The sequence below is a fragment of the Plodia interpunctella genome, chromosome 13, assembly GCF_027563975.2.
Source record: "Plodia interpunctella isolate USDA-ARS_2022_Savannah chromosome 13, ilPloInte3.2, whole genome shotgun sequence".
In the NCBI taxonomy this organism is placed as follows: Eukaryota; Metazoa; Arthropoda; class Insecta; order Lepidoptera; family Pyralidae; genus Plodia; species Plodia interpunctella.
Genome location: NC_071306.1, coordinates 2,483,911 through 2,506,064, shown reverse-complemented (window position 1 = coordinate 2,506,064; position 22,154 = coordinate 2,483,911). Strand labels below are relative to the sequence as shown.

Genomic DNA, 22,154 nt, shown 5'->3' with positions numbered 1-22,154 from the left:
ATTTTGTAACTACAAAGATTTCCACTATCTAAAGAAACTAAAATGTATTAATTTAAAGATAAGTTTGTATAAATTTTAACATGTGTCTGAATGATGCGTCACCTACTAACCGGTAGTTTGAACGACACAATTCAAGAGGCAGTGAATTTTTAGTATAAATGAGGAAAAAATGCATTCTTAAACTCCCTTCTCTGGTTATCAATGATTGTTCAGGATTTATATAACAATAAATTAACTGCACTGGCCACTAAAATTGCACTAGTCAAAGAAAGAGTTGTGAATGTTGTTCTAATTTTAAATATTATTCCCTGTCAAGAAAATTGCCGCCGATTGTTTGGTTTGAATTGTTGTATTTTTGGTTACATTTTAATTGCCACTACACAAGAGTTTTATTTATTACGACCATATAAATTGTTCAATTATTATTAATTTCGCCCCACTGTGCGTTGGAGGCTCGGCTCCCGTTGATAGCCTCATGATTCGAACTGGAACTAAAACAGCGTCTATACTGTGCTACAGTTTGAATTCATTGATTGACAGACAACAACGATAAAGTAAATAATAATGAAAAACACATCAAACACAAACACTACCTGTCCATAACTTCGAATTGACCCCATTCGTACTAGAAGATTTTTTTAATACCGTGAGGTTTTTACAGCAATATATTTAAAAAAATACACACATATATATATATAAGAACAATATTCAAGATGATCGGATTAGGAAATAAAAATTCGATAAAACTTTTAAGAGAAACGTAGAGGGAATTTAAAATGTAAAGCCTTCTTTAATATCTACGAGTATAATAAAATTATAAAATTCATTTAGTAATCTAAAAATAACAAATAATTTTCCACTTTTGGCAGTTTAAAATTAATAAGTAAGAGCTTCGTGGCCCTGTTTTACTTATCTGTGAAGCTTTTCACCTATTTAACCCAGAAGCCAACATAGATCAACTGAAAGAGCTTCTAGTATTACCTTCTCTCTTATCTATTCCAAGTGTCATAATCAAGAATATGTCCCCAAAATTATCTCCAGTTTTATTTTGCAACAAAAATCCGTCAAACAGCACTCAGTGTGAACACAGCATTACACTGATTTATAATTAAACGTAAAATATTATTATGAATACCAGATTTCTGTTGGAATATAAAACCAATGGTGACAAACCAGATTCTGAAATATCGTACGGCATCTGCTTGTGTGAACTTGTGTCTAATAGACTTAATTTTTAAATAGCTTCATCAAATATTATTTTAAAAGCTTTTAATTTTCAAAATGGTAAGTAGATAAAACTTTCCTCCTAATTAATAGTATTTCCAAATTTAATTTACAGCGCACTTCGTTTTCTAGATAAAAAACAACTTTTGACTTTTATTAAACACAGTTAAAAATGCTTTTTATAACTATGTTAAACATTATATCAGTAAATTGTGCTTACGATCACAAAGGTAATCTACGAATTTATTTTTAATAATTTTAACTTTTTGGTAGTACAATATTATCTGGATACTTCCTTCAAAAAAAGTTACGTGTTTTTCTTTTAGACTTCATATACGGATAAAGGGAGAAAACCGGAAAATGGGAAATTCCTCGCCTTCGACCATCTCACATTCTGGGTGTCCAACGCAAAGCAAGTAAGTGTTATTTTATTGTAATGTATAATTGACTTTTAATCATTTAGTAAAATAACAGAAATGGTGGCCATTTCTTCTTCTTCTTAAATATTGAAACATAGATACACAAAAACAAAAAGAAAATTAAAAATATAATAATATAAAAATTGGAAAAATAAAGGTTTTTAGCAGCAGTCAGTGCCATATCCCGGGGTACGTAAAAACAAATTTATTTTTATTGGTTTTAATTTACGAAACATTTTCTCAGGCTGCCAGTTACTACGTAACACGGTTTGGCTTCGAGCCTCTCGCCTTCTCAGGACTAGAGACTGGCTCCCGGAAGATAGCCTCTCATGCCGTCAGAATGAACAAGGTAGACTTTTTTATCTGTTGATGTATCTCACTGTTGGACAAAAGCCTCCTCTTCCGTTTCCCACAAATCTCTGTCGAGGGCAGCTTGTTGCCACCCTCACATAAACCCATCAATATCTTAGTGTAGTAAGCTTAGATGGGTAGTAGGTATAGTAAACTTAGTTTCAAGTAATTTTCTTGTCGTTATTATTATTTATTCTTGACATTAATATGTTGAATAAATAAATTTTAATTTGATTAAATGTTTTCTTCTAAAGATCGTCTTCGTATTCCAAGCTCAATATGAGCCTGAAGAGTCAGTGTTTACCAACGAGGTGGCGTACCACGGCGACTTCGTCAAGGACGTGGCCTTCCAAGTGGAGAACTTGGACTATATAGTGGAGTACGCCAGGAGGCAGGGAGCCGTCGTCGTGAGGGATGTGTGGGAGGAGAGAGATCAGTATGGAGTGGTCCGAATGGCTACTTTGAAGACTGTGAGTATTTAACTATTTTGTCTTGGAAAGGTCATAGCAAACTTGTACCGCACCGGTCACACCCGGCAAGATGACGTTCGTTCAACAGCTTTGAAGCTAATTTTGTAGACTTGTAGAATTTATCATTGTGTATCCCTAAATTATAACTTATTTTAAGTGTACTAACGAACACTGTTGCTTACACTTTTATTTATTTTAAAAGAATATATAAAAATATTATATCTTTGAATATATAAATAAAATATTATATGTTTGAATATATAATATGTTTGAATATATTTTGTAAAATAAATTAAATTTTTATTCCAATGCGTTTCTCATGTTATTTTTAGGCTTTATATATTTTCTGTATCATTCTGTACCATTTATGGATTCATCCATGTATGGTTTTAGATATTTTTAATTACCTATATATTAACAAGATGAAAACACGATTGCGCCAGCAGACCTTTATTCTGGTAACTTTAAGCTAAAACTGTTTTTTATTAAAAGCTTTTATTTAACTTGCAATGTATATGTGTATGTATGTTTATTTACATAAGTAAACCTCGCGACAAGCTTTAATGGTCATATAACTTTTTAAAGAAAAGCTTTTATTTAATTTAGCTTTTATTGTAACCTAATGAGGTTATAAGTTGATAGTTAAAATTTAAAAGTAAAATTAGCGCATAAAAGCTTTTCTAAAAAAGTTTTTTTTTCTTTCTTTAATAGTAGCTTTTATTGATACGCATAAGTATTTAAACCGAATATTGAAACACGACTAGGTATTGATAACGACTTATCGTGATTAGAATCGACACCCAATTTGTAAGAATAGGTTTTTAGTAAACAGTTAGATTTACCACCAGACCAAGTACAAAAAAAAAACATTATTTTGACAGTATGGAGACAATACCCACACCTTGGTGGACAGATCAAGATACAGAGGACCATTCTTACCGGGATACCAACTGACGGACAAGGATCCAATAAATAAACATTTGTAAGTATTACATACTAGCTTTTGACCGCGGCTTCGCCCGCGTTTGTTCCGAGTGTCCGCCCATGAATTATTATTGTAATATCTCGGGTTCTAAACAAAGTATCGCGATTAAACCTATACCAGCAGGCCTATCATCAACTTTTACAGAACGATTCTATTGCAATTCTCAGTTCAATTTAGTTACCTAAAATGAATCGTATTCATACTAAAAATTAACTCGATGGTACGAATTTGCGATGCAGATCAGTTTAGGTCGTAAAGTGGATCACGTTATGAGATTGATGGTAAGCCCTCAGATTTTTAGTTAGACTGTCCGCTATACAACTGTGAACCGCATCCAATTACATACAGTAGATTTTGCTTGATGCGTAAAAATACATAAAGACAGACAAAAGGCAGACAAAAATAATAAAAAAACGGTTTTGGCTTCCATTAGTTATATTTAAGTTATGTTATAATTATTTTTCTTTAATATCCTATCTAAAGACGTAGATCACTTACAGTTTTATTATATGTATAACATACATTACATATAACAACCTTCCTCCCCACTCCATAATGTGTAGAAAATCACTATTAAAAATAATAATCATTTTAAATTTTACGTTTGTTCTCTTTTTTCGCAGGCCCAAAGTTGAGATCAACTTCATTGACCACGTGGTGGGCAACCAGCCTGACAACGAGATGGAGACAGCCGCCTCCTGGTACGAGAGGTGTCTGCAGTTCCACAGGTAATTAATTCATTAAACAAATTAGATGCTAAATAATGGACGGTAAAGTTATATAGATTTTTCAATTCGTACAATAACCTAATTCTTATAATAAAGCTTATAAATACGGATAAATGGATAATTATGCAATCCTAATCCTAATATTATAAATGCGAAAGTATGTTTGTTATTTACCACTTCATGCTTTACCTACTCAAGCAATCTTTTTGAAATTTTGCATACATGTAGTTTGAAGTATGGAGAAGGAAATAGGGTAACTTTTATCCCAAACAGCCAGTATTACATTTTAAAAAATGTTACGTATGTAGCTGACGTTTCAACGAATTCACAGTCGCCGTGGTCGCAGCCAGACTAGGAGTATTCGCGGTGTTAAGATGTGGTGGTGGACGAAATCAGGCAGTTAATAAAGCTTGATTTGTTTGATTGCTTGAGATGCTTAACATTTTTGCTTGGTTGTCAAAAGTTCTCCGTTGTATAGAATCTTGGCATTTGACATACTATGATACCGGCGTGATGTGACGTGATTCGATTATCTAGGTTACCTATTTTAAAATTACAGAACTGAATGTTTTGTTCCTTTTGTACAGTCAACAGCACATCAACCAACTCAAATTCATTGCATACTTGCCGCTATTACCACGCCATAGAGGTTCAGGTTGCAGGATAACTTGATGTGCATTGTTGACTGTACCTTTACTGCGAAATAAGGAATCTTAAAAAAAAAAAGCATTCTTTCCAGATTCTGGTCAGTAGACGACAAGCAAGTGTGCACAGAGTACTCGGCACTTCGTTCGGTGGTGATGGCGAATTATGAGGAGAATGTCAAGATGCCCATCAACGAACCAGCGCCGGGGAAGAAGAAGAGCCAGATCCAGGAGTACGTGGAGTACCATGGTGGAGCTGGCGTGCAGCACATCGCTATTAACACTGAGGATATCATTACAGCGGTATGTACCGGTTCTATCTAGTGTGGTTCCGCCCTAGGATAGGGCCATTCCATATCCGGCCGTGCGTGCCGTACGAGGCGACTGAGACTTAACTTTGGCAGATGATAATAGGCAACCATCGCTTTGCTAAAGAGAGTTAACGTTTATACGACAGCGGTCATAAAGTCAGAGCCCAATCTTAATTTTCAGGCATCACAGTCGTGAATGAAAACGGAAATGAGAGACAGAGAGAGTACCAGTTCTATCCCATTTTTCCCTACGTATTTACCACCTTTATCTATCGCTACGTACTTTATACTTTATACGTTTATACTTAACACGCTGCGCCCGGGCCCCGGGGGATCGCTCCCGTTGGAATTTCGGAATAAAAAGTACCCTATGTGTACTTCCAGGTTATATTCAACCCTTATGTACCAAATTTCATAACAATCGTTCCAGTAGAAAGAGTAACAAACATACATTCACACGTCCTCACAAACTTTCGCATTTGTGATGTAAGTAGGATTATTGCTTAATCTTGTTTACACCACTAATGGTCTTGATTACAGATTGAAAACCTGCGCGCACGCGGCGTAGAATTCCTCACGATACCGTCAAAATACTACAAACTGATACGCGATCAACTAGCACACAGTAAAGTGCGAGTGGCAGAGAGCATAGACGTTTTGGAGAGACTGAACATACTAATAGACTACGACGACGATGGGTATTTACTGCAGATCTTCTCCAAGAACACGCAGGACAGACCGACGCTGTTCATTGAGGTTATACAGAGGAGGAATCACAATGTGAGTATCTTCGACGTATTTCATGTATTTTGTTTTTTTTTTTTAAGTTTATAAATATAGTTTAAGGAATGTATGCACCGTTTTTTCCTACGTGTCCTAACATGTAAACAATCTTCATGAATTTTGTTAAATACCTATTTAACAAAATATTATAAAGTCATCAATATCAGGAAGGTATAATTTCTTTAAATTTATATTGTTGGAAAATATAAAACATGGTGAGATTATTTTACATAAATTTCAAAAAAAAAAAATATTTTTGTCAATAAATACTTTTTTTCTAAGATAAATAAGATATTTATTTGTAACTGGTAGTGCTAGCTAGCTACATGTGTACACAGTCTGTCTATAAATAGTAGAACAATAGTTTTTAACGAACTGCATTTGTTTGCCATTGCAATATCAAATACAACGGTCAAGATTGGTTGATAATTCAGTACAGCGACTTCATTTATTCTTTCTTATAAAGACAGAAAGTTCATCGTCTAAGAATTATGAGATTAATTCGCTCTAGTTTCCTACAAATCTCCGTTTTAGAAGAGTTTATATTAATTAATATGTTTTACAGGGCTTTGGAGCTGGCAACTTCAAGACGCTGTTCGAATCGTTAGAGATAGAACAAGAGAGACGCGGAAACTTGTGATTTCGAAATTAAATTCAAAACTAGCACGGTCTTTTATTTGATGCGGCTGACGTTTCGAATGAAGTTCATCGTGGTCGCAGCCAGACTGCAACTCATAAATATTGTCATATAGACTAGATTTAACTGTTTCAAATAGCCTGTCGTTGTTTATTCCACTAATGACCACCCAGGTGACAGAACCTAGGTTATCATATTCTAAATGTTGTGTCCTGACATATCATCGGGTGATGAAAGTGGAATAACAGATTGTGATCTGCGTAAGCTTTTTAATTAAATTGAAAAAATAATTATCTATATCCTAATAATCCCTTGGATTGGACTTCCTTGGATGTCCCGTAGATTCATCAATCTAAGAGTCATCCAAGGGAATTAAGGGAACTCCAAGGGAATTATGGAAAAGAAGGGGAATCTATAATTTGTTTTTTTTTTTTAAATAAAAATCTTATTAAATGTGAATCGTTTTATTAATTACGTCGATTGACATACAGTCAGAACACCGATAAGATCTACACGATTATGTATTTACAATTCAATGATGAAATAGATGTACAACTAGGGTTGCCAAATGTCCCGTGCGCACGGGACTGTCCCGTCCCGTGTTACATGTCCCGTACTCAACAAGTATTGTGACCATTAGATTGCACTAGAAGTTTTGGCAACCCCAACAATAACCAACAATTGATACATATACGTAAACTTCAATACAGAAATTTAACGATATTAAAAAATGGAAATACTTCGTAACTTCAAAATTAAAGTAGCAATTCAGAAAACATACTCTGTATAATTAATTATACAATCACAAAATACAGTAAATATTATTATACAAATTAGAATTCTCCGTGCAAGTGTCATCTACAAAAGCGGCTATATTGCGCCTTATCCCGATGGCAAAAGGTCGAAATTCCCTTTTGTGAATGTATACAGCACCAATAAATAACAAAACATAGAATGCAAAATATGATTGCACTAACATTTGTCCAGTGTCCAAAGACTATTTAAATTCAATGAAGGTTGCTTTCATTTACTTAAATCATCGCTCACTTGTAGCCACTGGTGAAGTCAAAGGACCTCCTTTAACTATGCTTGATGTTATATAAAATAGAAACCGGCCAAGTGCGAGTCGGAGTACCATCCTTTATTCGAAGTCCTCCTGTCACGTTTGTTTCTATGAAAGCAATAAAATCAAAAACGACCGAATTGATTTTTGTACGGTTTTCACCAATAGATAGTATTATATATATAGATTATAGATTCCTGAGGAAGGGTAAGGTGTATAATTTATTGTGAGTTTACCCGAGCGAAGCCGGGACGGGTCGTTAGTTATCTATACAAACGGCAAAAAAAAACACGTTTATTGTGTAGGAGCACTTCATATATTTATTTTATTAGTTTTTGTTGTTATAGTGGCAACATATATCATCTGTGAAATTTTCAGCGGAGTCTTAATAATAAGGTCCCGTTTTAGCTCGCACATTTCTAGCTCACGCTTCAAGTCTGAGCCATGCTCCATTGCTCAGTAGCACTCCGTCATTTTGACGTCCGTCAACGCACGTCAGTGTCAAAACCACCGAGCACAGCGTAGCTAAAACGTCCTGCGTCGTCGCAACGCTGCACAACTGAGCAGTGGGGCATGGCTCTAAAAAGTTAAAATTTGCCCTGGATGGACCTTTCTCTACACCAGCGCCTCTAGCGGTGAATTCAATCAAGTTGGTCCTCATTTGTCTTGGTTGGATGCCTGTTTTACATACAGCGTGCAAACTAAAATTCTTTCTAAAGGACATGTATTACACTTATATAAAAAGTATTTTATGAAGGTCAATATCATTATGTCCTTTTTGTAGACAGGTAATGTATATACATAATTTGCTTACTGCATCCTCACTATACGATTGGTAAAACGTTTAGTTTTTAATTTTAGATCAAATTGCCCTTTATAAAATCTTCTATTTGATATCAAAGCATTGTATTAAAAAAAAAAACTGTTTTTCCAACCAAGTAGCAAGTCACTAACCGTAATTTACCTAAAACCAAACCGCTGTACCGTAAATGACCAAACAAATTTTGGAATATTCGAACAACTTTTCCCATTGGAAAATATTACTATTTCCAGATTATTGTTGGTCTATGGAACGCACTGGGATGACATTGTCTATGGCGAATTAAATATCTAAAAAAAATCACATATATATAAATGCTTTCGAGAAAGCAATATTTTTGGTTTCGACTACAAAAGTAAGAAGAATAAAGACGTATAATTTAGACAATAAATGCAATCATTATATTTTAATCAGAAAATATAAAAAAGGGAGAATGAAATAAGAAAAATATCTACTAAAATATACATTAAGGGTAAGACAAAAATTCACATTAAGGGTGGGTTGCACTAGGCAGCTTTAACTTTAATCGCACGCCGTTAATGTTTAGACAAAATGGCGTATTTACTTTGCGTTTCTCTGCAAAGTTGACTGACGCAACGCACCTTAGATATTTTAAAATATATTTTTTTTAAAAACAAAGCTTAATATCGATACAATCAATTAAACATTACAATTTTAAATTAAAACGGCACAAATATTGAGAAATAGATATCAAATCTACAAGTACATTGTGCTAAGTTAGGGTAGTTGCCGGATTATTTAACTAACTTAAATATAAATTTGGATACATAAATTTGGATTATATATATATAATTTATGTAATTTTATGACGGATGGACAGTAGTGTTCCATTTCACAAATGATAATAAAATGTAATTTGTAATACATTAGTCTGAGTCATTAAATAATTTTGAGATTCATATCTTTTTCTCAACTTCATACATTTTAAAATGTCCATCTAATACAATCTTGTCAATGTATATTACGCTGTATGGATATATTAAAACCCTTCAAAATATTATAGTACAAACTCAACAATTTCTCCCAATCACAATCACACGGCCCCAGTGCGTGAGGTCACTGACCTTAGTCGGCGGGCTCCAGCATGTCGGGTTCGACCATTTCGAAGTCCCTGTCGGTGGAGCGCTGGCTGTTCTCCGATTCTGATTCTGAATGCTTCTCTGAACTCGGCAGGAGTGGACTCTCTTCTCTGAGAATAAAGTTATCACCGTTTAATACCGGCTCCACAATGTTGTCCAACAGTTCACTATTTTGTATTTATACTAATTATTATAGCAAAATATCGATAAAGCAACATGAGAGCACTACTATATGTTATGACAGAGAATAACATGACAGCTTAAATAATTTAAATATTAAAAAACAAACGCATATAAAAACCAACCAATGCGCGAACATTACTTAGTATGAGTGTTATTTGCCGCAATGAAAAACTAGCAAAGTACCGAATCCGTCGGAAGTTTGGCGTATTCAACCTTTGTTTATAATCTGTACGTACGTGCATCCTATGTACGATTACGATTCGGTATACATTGCTGGTTTTTCAAGGCGGTAAATAAAAACATTCATACTAACTAAGCAATGTGCCCGCATTAGCGTCGGCATGTGTTTGGCGACATTGTAGAGCTGGTAAAGGCGAGGTTATAGGTTAAATCGTAATATTTACACGGCAACCAATCGTAGCCCTAATTTCAAGAATCTTTTTTAAATTATTAATTATGAATTTTAGATAAGCCGTAGGAAGAACATATAGATAATCATCTTTCGAATCTATACTATAAATTATGTTACAGAAACATACGTCGAATTACAAATAAAATGGTAACGACATAAACAAATATTGACGTGAATCGACACCCAATCATGGATCGTCAATAATTTGTTTGAGCGTCGTCATTTAGCACTTTTTTAACATTTCTAAATAGTTATATATATTTTGGAAATGTTTTATGTATGAAAATTAATTGTTTATATCATGGTAATGAAAACATGAAATGTAATTTAAATAAGACATTTTCGACGATATAGAAACTAGTTACATGCCACTAGTGTAGCGATAAAAATCGTTGAAACTCACTTGGCCTCGTCCTGCAGCTCGTGTGGAGCCTGCGACTCCTGCGCAGCCTCAGCTTCGTCGTCGGATTGCTTTTCTTTTTTACGCTTTTTCTTGTTTTTAGAAGACTTCTCGCTTTCCGATCCGGGACCGCGGTATTCGTACTAAAAATAATAGGATTGTAAAAATATAATCATATAAATATTTAAAAATATAATTTGGATCATTATTATAATTCATATATTGTAACAATGCAGCTGGATCATTATACGAAGATTTGAACTTGGAGTGTTCATTTTCAAAAAGTATGAAATTATAAAAACAAACTCAACCATCATAAAAAACTAAAACAGCTTTTATTAAAAGTCATCACCATAAATGTAATATTTAATGTAGCAGTCAAAAAAACATATATTTCTTTGCCAGTAACGTCACTTCTACGTGCCATTTAGTATGGAGTTACATATAGTTACCTTGTATAGCGGCCAGAAAGAAGCGAAAAAGCCCACATCTTCAGTAAGATTGGGCAACAGCCACAGATGATGTCTGGACAAGGTCAGGATCCACAGCACACAGAACACAACCAATCTCAACACGACCAGGGCTATGATGAGGACCAGGAACGCGGCTGCCGCTACGCTCAGGTAGTATACGCCTTTTCTGGAACGAGACGTTGTGAAATCAGTACGGTTGACCTTGTAAAGTTTCACGAAAATTCTCTGATAAGGTTGAATTTGCAATGATTTTTGGGTAGGTCGATGTGCTGTCAACTGTACATGGACACAACAGTAATTGGCTACTTGCTAAGTCAAATCAAATGCATTTTTCTAATGTCAAACAAATATTTATATGAAGCTTGAATGACGTCGTAATTTTGGATTTAAATAACGTAAATGCAGGACTCGTAAGTCATGAATTATTTCATCTCATTATTTAAATGCATGATTTAAAATATATTTATATAAATGGATTATTTGAAACGCTGAGTCAATCGCTCGGTGACCACGGCCCGTTCGAGGTATAAAAGGTACGTGGGCGTTTAATACACGTTTTAAATATGTAATTCAAAGCGCCACTTTCATCATCAGGGGCAGGTAGATGTGTTACCTGAAGGTAGCTGGCCACAGCGGGAACAAACACACGCAGATGGTCCCCAGAACCACCAGTACCCCGCACAGCCAGTAGTACCACGGCATGGGGTTGTACAACCAAACGTATGCGTCGGCCGTGTCCAAGAACAACTGGTCCAGATGCATCTCTAGCCTAATCTTGCGTTTCTTCTTCTCTTTCTCCTTTTCTTTTGTGTCCTAGAAACCGTAACATAAATATGAATGCATTTTTATTACTAATACTAACTTTTACCAGTTTTTATTCGCATTAATTTAAAAAGCCTACCATGAAACATATTAACATGTACCACGTTACTAACGGCTGTGCTATCTCTTTTTATAAATGCTGTGTATTTTTCTCATATAAAAAAGAGAAAAAAGGTATGGACGCAATGACCTACTACGTGTACTACTGTCTACTACGCCCTCCAGTACTTTTTTCGCGATGAAAGTCCTTCACTGCTTTTAACTATATGTATGAGATTGAGAAAGAAAGAAATTTCAAGAAGGTTGGTAGAGCCGATAAAACTTGAAGAGCAAACTGACTTTCGATAGTTAGTTGATAGTTGGGCAGAAAACTTAATAAAAAGTAAGACATAGGCATATAATTTTTTAGACATAGGCTTTCGAAACTGGTCTCTAACACACTACATTTCTAAAATAGTACCAGGGCAAAATAAGTACAGTATTCACCTTGCCCTCGCAGGCACTCGCTTGGCTCCTTTCCCCGTCTTTGTCTTCTTTATCCTTGCTAGATTTCTCATCCTTCTTTTTCGATTTGCCCTTGAGTTCCTGTTCGCTTACGGGTACCTGAAATTTCACAAAAAAATATCATTTAAAAAACATCTTTGGCATGCGGGCAGGCGACCGGTCGTAAAATCAGTCGAAATATTCAAAATTTAAGTGGACTACAGGAATCACAGCCGATAATGATATCGTAGAGGTATATAGTTACTCCTCTCCGCGGTTGGAGCTGTGGACAACAGCTGGTTTAGTAACAAAATGTATCAGTTGCCTTTGACCCCTATTCATTATTTCTGGTGGTTGAAATTGGAAAAAGCAGCAGGCATATCAATTTTTATCAAAACTAATTCAGTGGTTTAACTGTGAAAGCGTGACGGATACACAGACTTTCGAATTATTAAAGTATGGATTAAAGTTTAAAATGACTAATACGAATTACAACTAGATTTCCTTACACTTGACAATATAGATTACGCTATATCATTTGTAATGATCTTGCTCCTATCGCTTGACTACGGCCCGCGTTAGTTGCTTATATATTATTATTATGTGCCAAGAATAAATATGAAAGTAGAACGATATAATAACAAGAATAAAGTAGAAAGATGAATCATATAAAAGAAGATTTGTGTCTGCGGTTAGTTTACCTTCTTAGCTCTGTGGAATAATTTGTGCAGCAACATCTGATGGAGGTAGGTGGTGACCTCGTGACGTGTCGTGAAGATCGGATTCTTGCCCGTCGCCCATTTCGATGTCAATAGTGCGTCCACAGCTCTTGTCCCTGGACAACAGAAAACTTATAAACAAATAACCACGAACATCCTTTATAACACTTTTGTCTCTAATTAAACCTGCGCTGATGGCCGACATTTTGGTACAGCTTATGTGCCGTTCCGAAATGCTAGTAGTTTGTAGCTTTGGTAAATATAATTTAATTTAGAATATGACGTGAAGAAGTGCCTGTGAAGGCCTAATTTCTAAATAAATGATTTGATTTTGATTTGCCGGGCATTGTACTGTGAGTGAGCCCACTGTAAAGGTAAATTTGTTAAATGGACCAAAAAGACACACAATCTTTGTGTTAATAAATACGTTATTAACACAAAGACTGCCTTTATGGTTCTAGGAGAATATCATATAAAAATATATAAATAATATCTGCCATTAATCAGCTGCTGCTGGATAAGAAAATATGTCAATTAACATAGCTACAGTAAAACGCAAACGTTTCTATCGTGTTTTATGAGTACGTCAACATCGATAATTTTATCTGGAGATTAGTTACGGGCGCGCAGGTCTTGCATCGATGAACGATGTACAGTCTGCGACAATCAGGGAATTCGAAACCGGTGTCCTTTTCTGGTTTAAAATCGGTTTAAACCCTCGTATGCGGGCAGAGATCTGCGTATGCGCACTCCGCTCAGAGCGGGACACTGAGATAAACCTGGTTCTTTCCAACTCGTTCAGGTCAGGGACCACGCTATGTTATCTCTATTCTTATTTGTATAGAATCGTTTTGCGTGATGAGTGGGGGAAAACGAGCTATTTTGGCTTTAACTGATTGAAAAACAAAAAGTTTCGACCAGAAGCCGAAAAATAAGCATTCTGTCCGAGTGGAATCGTAAGGTAAATGAAAACGTTATCTGTAAAATGTACGGAGAGCACGCGAACTGGTTTTAAAAGTTAACCAGGTATCCAAGCATGGCGGTACAGTCGCCGATAACAACAGTGTGACTTATTAGTTAAATTGATAGTTCCACAGAAAGATTTTAATGGTACCCGAGCAGTTTATTGAATACTGTTTTTATTTCTATAATGTCACAGGAATAAACTAATATTTTTACATACTAATATTGTTAACTGTTGATAAGTAATGCGCCATGTGGCTCCTCATGGACGCAAGACCTTTATGTCACGGTAATAACGGTTAATTTGCAATGATTTTGGATAGGATAACGTGGTGCCGACTGTACAATTAATCGGTAACAGACGAGACGCCTTGCACTATGTTGATAGATCCACAATTTGTTTTCATTGTGCCACCGTACGATACGAACAATTAAATGGGTCATGTAAACTATAACATTGTCATGCTCTCAATGATTTGAGTCAATATTTGTAATGTATTATTTAACTAGCGACCCGCCCGGGCTTCGCCAGGGTGTAACATATATGTCATAGAAATATAAATCTTCATCTTGAATACTATCTATTAGAAAAAACCCGCATCAGAATCCATTGCGCAGTTTTAAAGATCTGCATGTAGACATATAGGAACCGACAGACAGCGGGAAGAGACTTTGTTATAAACAATGTAATGATAATGATAGTCAGCTACATAGGAACTACTCTACATAACAGGAACTACTCTTTTTTAATTGCTATTGCTACATAGCAATATCAAGGACCACTGTTAAATGATTCTTTGTTAATTTGATATTTTTTTATTTCGAAAATACTCGAAGGTAAGAAAATACTCTCTTTTATGAAATGTCAAAAATGACAGATTTCCTTAGAATTATCAATCGAGGTATATAGTTGTGACGAGATAGTTTCGGTGATTGGGATTTTAAATTTGACGTCATAAAGCGCAATGTTGTGAAATTATTGGCTTGGTTATTGTCAACGAGACTTTTTCCTTTCATACCTGTAAAATATTCGACGTGATGATTGAGAAATTTAGTTTTTTTTGTGGGCACATTGGATTTTAACCACTTCGCCACCGCGTATTCCTCGCTGGTCGGCTTTTCTGACTCCGTTGATTCGCCAAACTCCTGAAATTATAACAACAGTTTGTTTGTGTTGTAAGTTACATTTTTATAGGTTAAGTACTTAGTGCTAAGAAAAACTTTAAGTTCATAGTGTACTGTTAGCGTTTAAAATTGATGTTATAAATAAAGTCAACTTTTACAGTTGGATGGAACGCCCAAAGTTGCTAAATACATACAAGAAACCCTGCTATCTACTTTAATTAAAATACTTACTTCATATTCAATTTTTCACTTCTGCGGGCACTCCCGGAGTGCAACCCGTTCTTTTTTTCAATTTATCTTTTATTTATTTATGGTACACAATCTTTGAATAATTGTGTACCTATAGGTAACCTAATAGGTAAAATTGAAAAAAGAACGGATTGCACTCCGGGAGTGCCGGCAGAAGTGAAAATTTGAATATGAACGTTGTGCTGTGCATTTTTGACGTCTTACGAATTTTCGATCAGGTCGCGTGTCCTGAGGGGTTAGTGTGGACTTGCATTTCACAATGCACTGTGGTTGTCGTTGCGTCACAATTGCACAATGTGATTAGTTCTCTGCGTCTCACTACGAATCGATTCGATGGTGAGAAGTGAAATGCAAACCCGCCCTTCGCCCGACTGACGCGAGCGTAATATATTTTATATCCATCACAAAAAGTGCACAAAACCGGTAAAAAAGTTATCACTTCAATATAAAAATGCTATAAATGTATGAAATAAAATCTCCTTATGTTGTATCTATTGGTTGGATTTTCTTATGTCATTATTTTAGAGAGATATGAGGGAGGCATCGAGTCATAAATGTAGAATTTAGTTGGACGATAATATCGTAAACTTATTCTTAATTAATAAAAGGAGTAATTCCAATTTCATTATGATGTAGGAGGAATGTTTGTTATTTTCCCTTGTGTTATGTCAGCGTAAAAGCTTAACATTTTGAAGAATCGATTGTGATTCACCATAGACCGCATGCCTGATGCCTATCGCTTTTCGAGGCGGTTCTTATCGCTTAATCGCTTTGAACGACACCTTCTGGAGGATACGGAGTGGTCCTATTGTGAGACGGAAACTACACGTCAATATACTTATAATCGCAGATATCCCAATAAATTTTCGCCTTGTAACTAAATAAGAACATGACTAATCTAAAGCGCAGTTTTACTGCACCCATCTCTCAGTATGAGCAGTGTGCAGTACAAATTGCGCTATGATGTAATTTCTCGACTTTGACACGTGTTCTAACTTGCTATGTATAATGACTGCTAGCGGCCCGTTCCGGCTTCGCTCACATAAAAACATAATAAATTATATACCTAAACCTTCCTCAAGAATAACACTACATATTTTAATGAAAACAACATGAAAATCTGGTCAGTATTTTTTAAGTTTATCGCGAACAGACAGATTGGGCGGAGGATTTTGTTTTATAATATGTAAGTATAATGTTTGTAGCTGATTCTTATCACAGGGGTTATTTTTGTCTATTATTTACTTAAGATCCTCCATTACCATACTCTAATAATCTAAATGTGATTGTGTGTTTTTTTCCCTCTGTCAGGGCTAAACATAAGAAATAAGAGGAGATTTTAGTGTGTGTGGAGTGATAGTTGGGAGACCTGGAGAGTGACAGGGATATAGGCCACTATTACCCCTCAGGCTGAGAACAACAAATTGGCAACTCCCAAAAAGAACAATTTATTAAAATGGCAATTTTTTTACATCAACCGTGGGTGGAGGCGCGGGCAGAGCAGCTGACAAGAATTGGAGTCACAAAAGCTAAATCTAACTAAATTACCTACTTGTATGGCTTAATAATTCTATGAGACAATATTTACAGATAACCCAAAACGCTGGATACATCTGGAAAACTTTATTTTCTTGACCGACAATAGACTCTTGTTTCTGGAGGTAAAACCTGTTTGTTATTCTTACATGCGAGACACACATTTAAATAAAAATATGAATATAGGCAGGTTGGGTCGGTAGTGCATTCTCGACCTAACATTCACCGGGAACACGTGGGATGAGAGAGTATGTGTATTCTTTCTCTTTCTCATCTTGGCGCGTTTCATTCGAGGCCACGAAACCCGAGGTGAGTGTAAAATTTTGGAGTGATTTTACAGCCTGACGTTAAGCTGCCTTTGGGTGTCCCATAGTCGCCGCTTACGACATCGACGGGAGGATATAGAGTTGTCCTATTCAAAGGTGGAACCACACACCATAGATTCTGTGCATGTACAAGTTAAACAATTTAATTAGATGCCAGATTCTTGTCGATGGAGATTTTTCGATTTTCCATGTACATAAACTGCAAATTTTATTAAAGCCTATTTAGTGTCCCACTGCTGGACAAAAGCCTTCACATTCTTCTTTCACAACTCTCGATCCAATTCGGCTACTCCCAATTAAATAAATAAAAACCACGCAAACGAAAGAGGAATGACATGTGCATTTTATCCCGTTCGGGAACTATTTCTGGTTTGGTTGGACAACGTCGCGGCATTCAATACGAAAATAAAACCACGTTTCCTTTCGTCCAACTGCATAGCTTAATAACATATTCTTTTCAATTTCAAACAAAAACATAGTATAGTAAATCTACGGTTGACATAGTCACTGGCATGACAAAAACCCTTTAAATCAATAAAGAAAAAAAAAACAGATCTTAAGACTCCCAGAAATGTATACAAAGATAGAAGAATCAACCTCGGTTAACAAACTATTGTGGAGCATTGACCCAAACATGGTGTTGAACTTAGAATGTAGTTTGTTTAACGCTTTTAGCGTTAATTCAGTCTTTTCATATTTATCTGTACTTATTTAATAAAGTTTAGAAAAAAAAACAGGTGGCCTTATTCCAGTAATGGGACAAAACATCTAATTATACAGCAGCGATAGTAATGGAGAACAAAACGTGAATCGGCGGATGGTGCGCAATGCGCGTACGCATAGGAGTAACGGGGTTCGTCGTCGACGCGGGTTCGATTGCTCACAGTTTATTGATCAATTGTGTTATCTTCAACCTGTAGATGACCTCACAGTCACAGAACAAAGCTACTACACGAGTTCTCAGACAGAATTTAATTCATAGATAAAATTTTTATACAAAAAATAATTTATCAATGTACAAAATTATATAATGGAAACAAAAACGAATAGCAATTAATCTTGAAAACTACGGAAGGGTTTGCCTTTAATTACACATTTAAAAAAATACATTCACCACAATTAGGCGCTTACGTCGAGTAGATCTGGAGCTAAAAACGCTTAGTCAAACTTCACAGTTTAGAACTCACTATGAAACAGAAAATATTGAATCAAAAAACACAAAAACAATCCATCAAACAAGAAGCAATTTATCCGTAAAAATCTTGTTTTTTTTTAATATTTAAAATTTAATATCAATACAATATAGCCGTACGTATTTTTTAAAATCTCAACTCACCTCAATGTATTCGTCTTTGAAACCCATTTCACACAACACACTCTCTGAGAAGTCACTCGCGTTGTGAGCACAGCACCTTCGCGAGGAGAAAGTGTGCCATTTCTATGGCTCACATTGCTAAGGCACAGATTCTGATGGTCAAGGTTGACGAACTGATTTTCGTGTCGTTGTCATTTTTTTTAAAGTTTTATGTGACCATACATATGAACTTTTGTGGATCCAAATCCTTTCTTATCCTTACATATTATAAAACAAAGACCTCTGCAGCGTCTGTCTGATAAACTCAAAACGACTGCACGATTTTCATACGTTTTTTACCAATATATTAGTGTGTAGGTGAGATTCCTGAAGAAGGTTTAGGTGTATAATTTATTATGTTTTTACCCGAGCGAAGCCGGGACGGGCCGCTAGTATGTATAATATATGGCACTTTGGAGAGATATATAAGTATAGTTAAATTTTAGCTTTAGCTAAAAATTTAATTAGTCCGCCGTCATTTGTTGAAGATATGGTCGGGAAATATATTTTAAAGTGATCAAACACTATTCAGGCAAGACATCGAAACTATTCGTCACGCTTATAGTTTTATTTCACATATAGATTGAATTTGGTCACGCATAAGTAATTCGAAATTTTTAATCACTTTTCTCTTGTCAATTTTAAAACTTCAAATATTTTTACCACAACAAAAGGTTATGCTTTTCTCACGTATCTATCTTTCATACATATGTATGAACCTTTGGAAGTGGGTACCTACGTATATTTAATGTCGAATGTGTTTAATTTTAAAAGTTGAGCATGTACTTAACTAGTAAAAGATTAAGTACAAGATTGAATCCATCTAAATCAAATCTAAACTATGTCAGGATTTCTCCGGACGCCTGGCAGCCCTAAACCCGTAGTATATCTATTCATATGAATGAAGACTATTTTAACCACGTTAGAGGTTACTAACCAAACGGATAGTTAGTTTGCAATTACATTCCACTTGATAAGTAGAATAATAATAAGTGATGTTACTTTCAAGTAGAAATATGGGTTTACGGCCTGGCACAGACTACGCTGATAGAAGCGTTTCCGCGCAGGCGTAAACCTGTGCTGTCATACCGGCGGCGCGGCGCGTCACATGCGCCGACGCATTTATGTGTTTCATGACGCCGTTAGGTGATGAATGTTGTTTTCCCCCATAACGGAAGATGAAGCTTTCAGTACCAGTACAGTACAGTTCAATACAGTAATTACAGTCAGATAAGAGATCCATAATATAGCATGAGGTTTTGAGAACAATAAAGCAAATAAATCATTGTTTGTTGACCATAAACATTTTAAGTGAATTATTTTTTTTTTGTTGGCTATCTAAATTGAGATCAGTAAAGAAATTAACTGCTAACATCATTTAACTAACAACATAAATGGAAAAATTAGTTTGGGGATACCCGCACAAGCACCACTTGCATTGATGGGACTAACTCTTGCAAGTTTAGCTTCCAAATACGTAAGCACCAACCCTACTTGAGAATCTACTTGCATGTCTATTTCCACTTTAACAGGCATCTCCATTTCATGACGTATTTCCGCCATAGCGTCCTTTATAACATATATACCACTCCTTCACACCCATCAATCATAGTCCCAGATGCAACCAAAGATATGAGACAGAGCACCTTCATTCCAACATTGATGTTCACATGTTTTGAAAATTATTGGGGCATTTGAACTATGTAAGTGACATTTTTATAGCTTTACAAGTCATTACAAATAATACTTGTGCAAATAATTATGGTTGGCTATTTATATAGCGTGAGGATAGATAATTCTTTATACCATTAGCTAAGTATACTATTAACCCACTAAATACCACTAACAAAATTAAGAGCCACAGTAATGACTGTGGCTTTTAATTGAGTTACATCAGTGGATAAAAAATATAAACACAGAATGTATGGATATTTTAATTTAGTTTGGTCTATTTATAAGAGAGGATAAGACTATAAAGGAGAGTGAAGTTGCAAGAGTTTGATTAATTGATATTTTGCTCCATAACAAATGAACCCTCCTTATACAAAGATAAAAATTGTATTTCCATAGACAATGCAATGGTTAAAGAGTGCATATAAACCTAGGTGTTCACACAAGGCCACACAAAATATGTATAGTTCAAACCTTTTTTCGCTGTGAAAATAAAAAAAAATGATTTAAATAGAATGCAACATTTACATAAAGAAAGATTGAAATTTTTAAATGTATGTAACAGTAGGTGTTTTTGCTGATTATAATTAACCAAAAATGAGATTTCTTGCAGTAATATAAATTTTTTACAGGTTCTCAATTTATGAGGCAGTCCCACAATTTAAACTGAGAGATTTTATTATTTCAATATGATTTTTTTTATAACAATGCCCATGTTGTGATTACTATAACCTTACCTATTTCATAGAATATTGTGGATAAATTACATTAATATTTACTTATCAAAATTAAGAATTACATTCTTATCCTCTAATTTATAACTATAATTTTACCATGATTTGCTACAGAAGTGCCTTGCACTTGGCACTTCCAATTTGGTATGGCTGTGAGGACCTATAAATACCATGCTTCACCCAGGTGGAGATCCCAGGTTATCCCAGGCAGGCTTGGACTTGGGGCTAGGTGGTAGTTAAGTTCTACATATTCTCAAATAGATTAGGACTGAATAAAAAATGAGATTCATCTGACTAATAATACTGCGCAGAAAATGAATTCAAGAGTGCCTATTATTAGGGAGTACAAACAAAAACGTCACAGTATATTAACTTTTTATTGTGACGTAGACCCACCGAATTAAAGGAAAACGGACAGCAAACGCGACGCATTGGGAAAACCGCACGCCGCTAACGCAATATGGAAACGTAGACAAACAGTGGATGGAAAATATAAACGCAGAATGTATGGACTAATCTTAGTGCTGAAATTGGAATGTATAGGTACTCACATCTTTGCGTTTCTTCGTTTTTCTTTTCTCTGCCATTGTATAGAAATTTTGTCAACGTTGCAATTGATTTTGTAATCTTAGTTTGCCGTCTGGAGGAAATTCTTCCACTTCGTCGTTGTATTTCTCTGACTTCAACAAAATTTTGATTGACACTGTCACTGGCATAATGAATTTGACAGCTGTCACTCAAGTAACTTTTTATTCTAAGTTTTTTTTTTCTTTTTGGATTGCACTTACATAAAACCAGCAACAGCAACCTGTAATCAGAAAAAAAATAAATGGGCAGAATCATTGAATCGAAAGGAGTTATTTATATACATAGAAGACTGAACAGTGTCTGGTTATTTTAGTTTTATAAAACTATCTTTGGTCTCGGCTTTGATAAAACTATATACTATTTAGGATAAAACCATAAAAAATATGCCTATCTATCACTAAGATAATATATTATTAAGATGGCCAATTTTCATGAAATTTGGAATAGGGTGTGTTAAATTTCAACAAAATCGATGTAGCAGTTTTTGAGTTTATTAGTTATTTTTGAGTTTACACAAACAAAAATACAAATATTTTATCTGTATTATATTAGTATATAATTAATTAATTCAATAGTCTAGT

At 35.1% G+C, this 22,154-nt stretch overlaps 2 protein-coding genes across 3 annotated transcripts; one reads left to right on the top strand and one right to left on the bottom strand.

Annotated features, from left to right (window-relative positions):
- The first annotated feature begins 1,149 nt into the window (after positions 1-1,149).
- LOC128675007 (4-hydroxyphenylpyruvate dioxygenase-like) lies at positions 1,150-7,011 on the top strand. Its single transcript, XM_053754055.2, has 9 exons — positions 1,150-1,284; positions 1,551-1,640; positions 1,888-1,992; positions 2,249-2,464; positions 3,346-3,446; positions 4,073-4,177; positions 4,917-5,124; positions 5,673-5,912; positions 6,481-7,011. Exons 1-9 carry the CDS (start codon positions 1,282-1,284, stop codon positions 6,553-6,555), a joined length of 1,143 nt encoding a protein of 380 aa, XP_053610030.1. The 5' UTR covers positions 1,150-1,281; the 3' UTR covers positions 6,556-7,011.
- Positions 7,012-7,908: 897 nt separating this feature from the next.
- LOC128675009 (translocation protein SEC62-like) lies at positions 7,909-21,699 on the bottom strand. Of its 2 annotated transcripts, none has more exons than XM_053754056.2 (8): positions 21,537-21,699; positions 15,010-15,136; positions 13,010-13,143; positions 12,312-12,428; positions 11,617-11,816; positions 10,983-11,169; positions 10,534-10,673; positions 7,909-9,645 (listed from the first exon to the last, which is right to left on the bottom strand). In XM_053754056.2, the coding sequence occupies exons 1-8, from the start codon at positions 21,570-21,572 to the stop codon at positions 9,522-9,524; spliced, it is 1,065 nt and encodes a 354-aa protein (XP_053610031.1). In that variant the 5' UTR covers positions 21,573-21,699; the 3' UTR covers positions 7,909-9,521. The 2 variants fall into 2 exon arrangements, with proteins under 2 accessions (XP_053610031.1, XP_053610032.1); XM_053754057.2 differs by lacking the exon at positions 21,537-21,699 and adding an exon at positions 18,563-18,644.
- Between the last annotated feature and the right edge of the window lie 455 nt (positions 21,700-22,154).

Excerpts from the sequence above, each read along its gene's own strand:
- LOC128675007 (XM_053754055.2), top strand. Across the intron at positions 2,465-3,345 it reads GAATGGCTACTTTGAAGACT|TATGGAGACAATACCCACAC; the intron begins GTGAGTATTTAA and ends TTATTTTGACAG. Across the intron at positions 3,447-4,072 it reads GATCCAATAAATAAACATTT|GCCCAAAGTTGAGATCAACT; the intron begins GTAAGTATTACA and ends CTTTTTTCGCAG.
- LOC128675009 (XM_053754056.2), bottom strand. The coding sequence starts at position 21,572 with ATGGCAGAGAAAAGAAAAACGAAGAAACGCAAAGAT. Across the intron at positions 13,144-15,009 it reads TCACGTCGAATATTTTACAG|GGACAAGAGCTGTGGACGCA; the intron begins GTATGAAAGGAA and ends TCTGTTGTCCAG. Across the intron at positions 11,170-11,616 it reads CTGTGGCCAGCTACCTTCAG|AAAAGGCGTATACTACCTGA; the intron begins GTAACACATCTA and ends GTCTCGTTCCAG.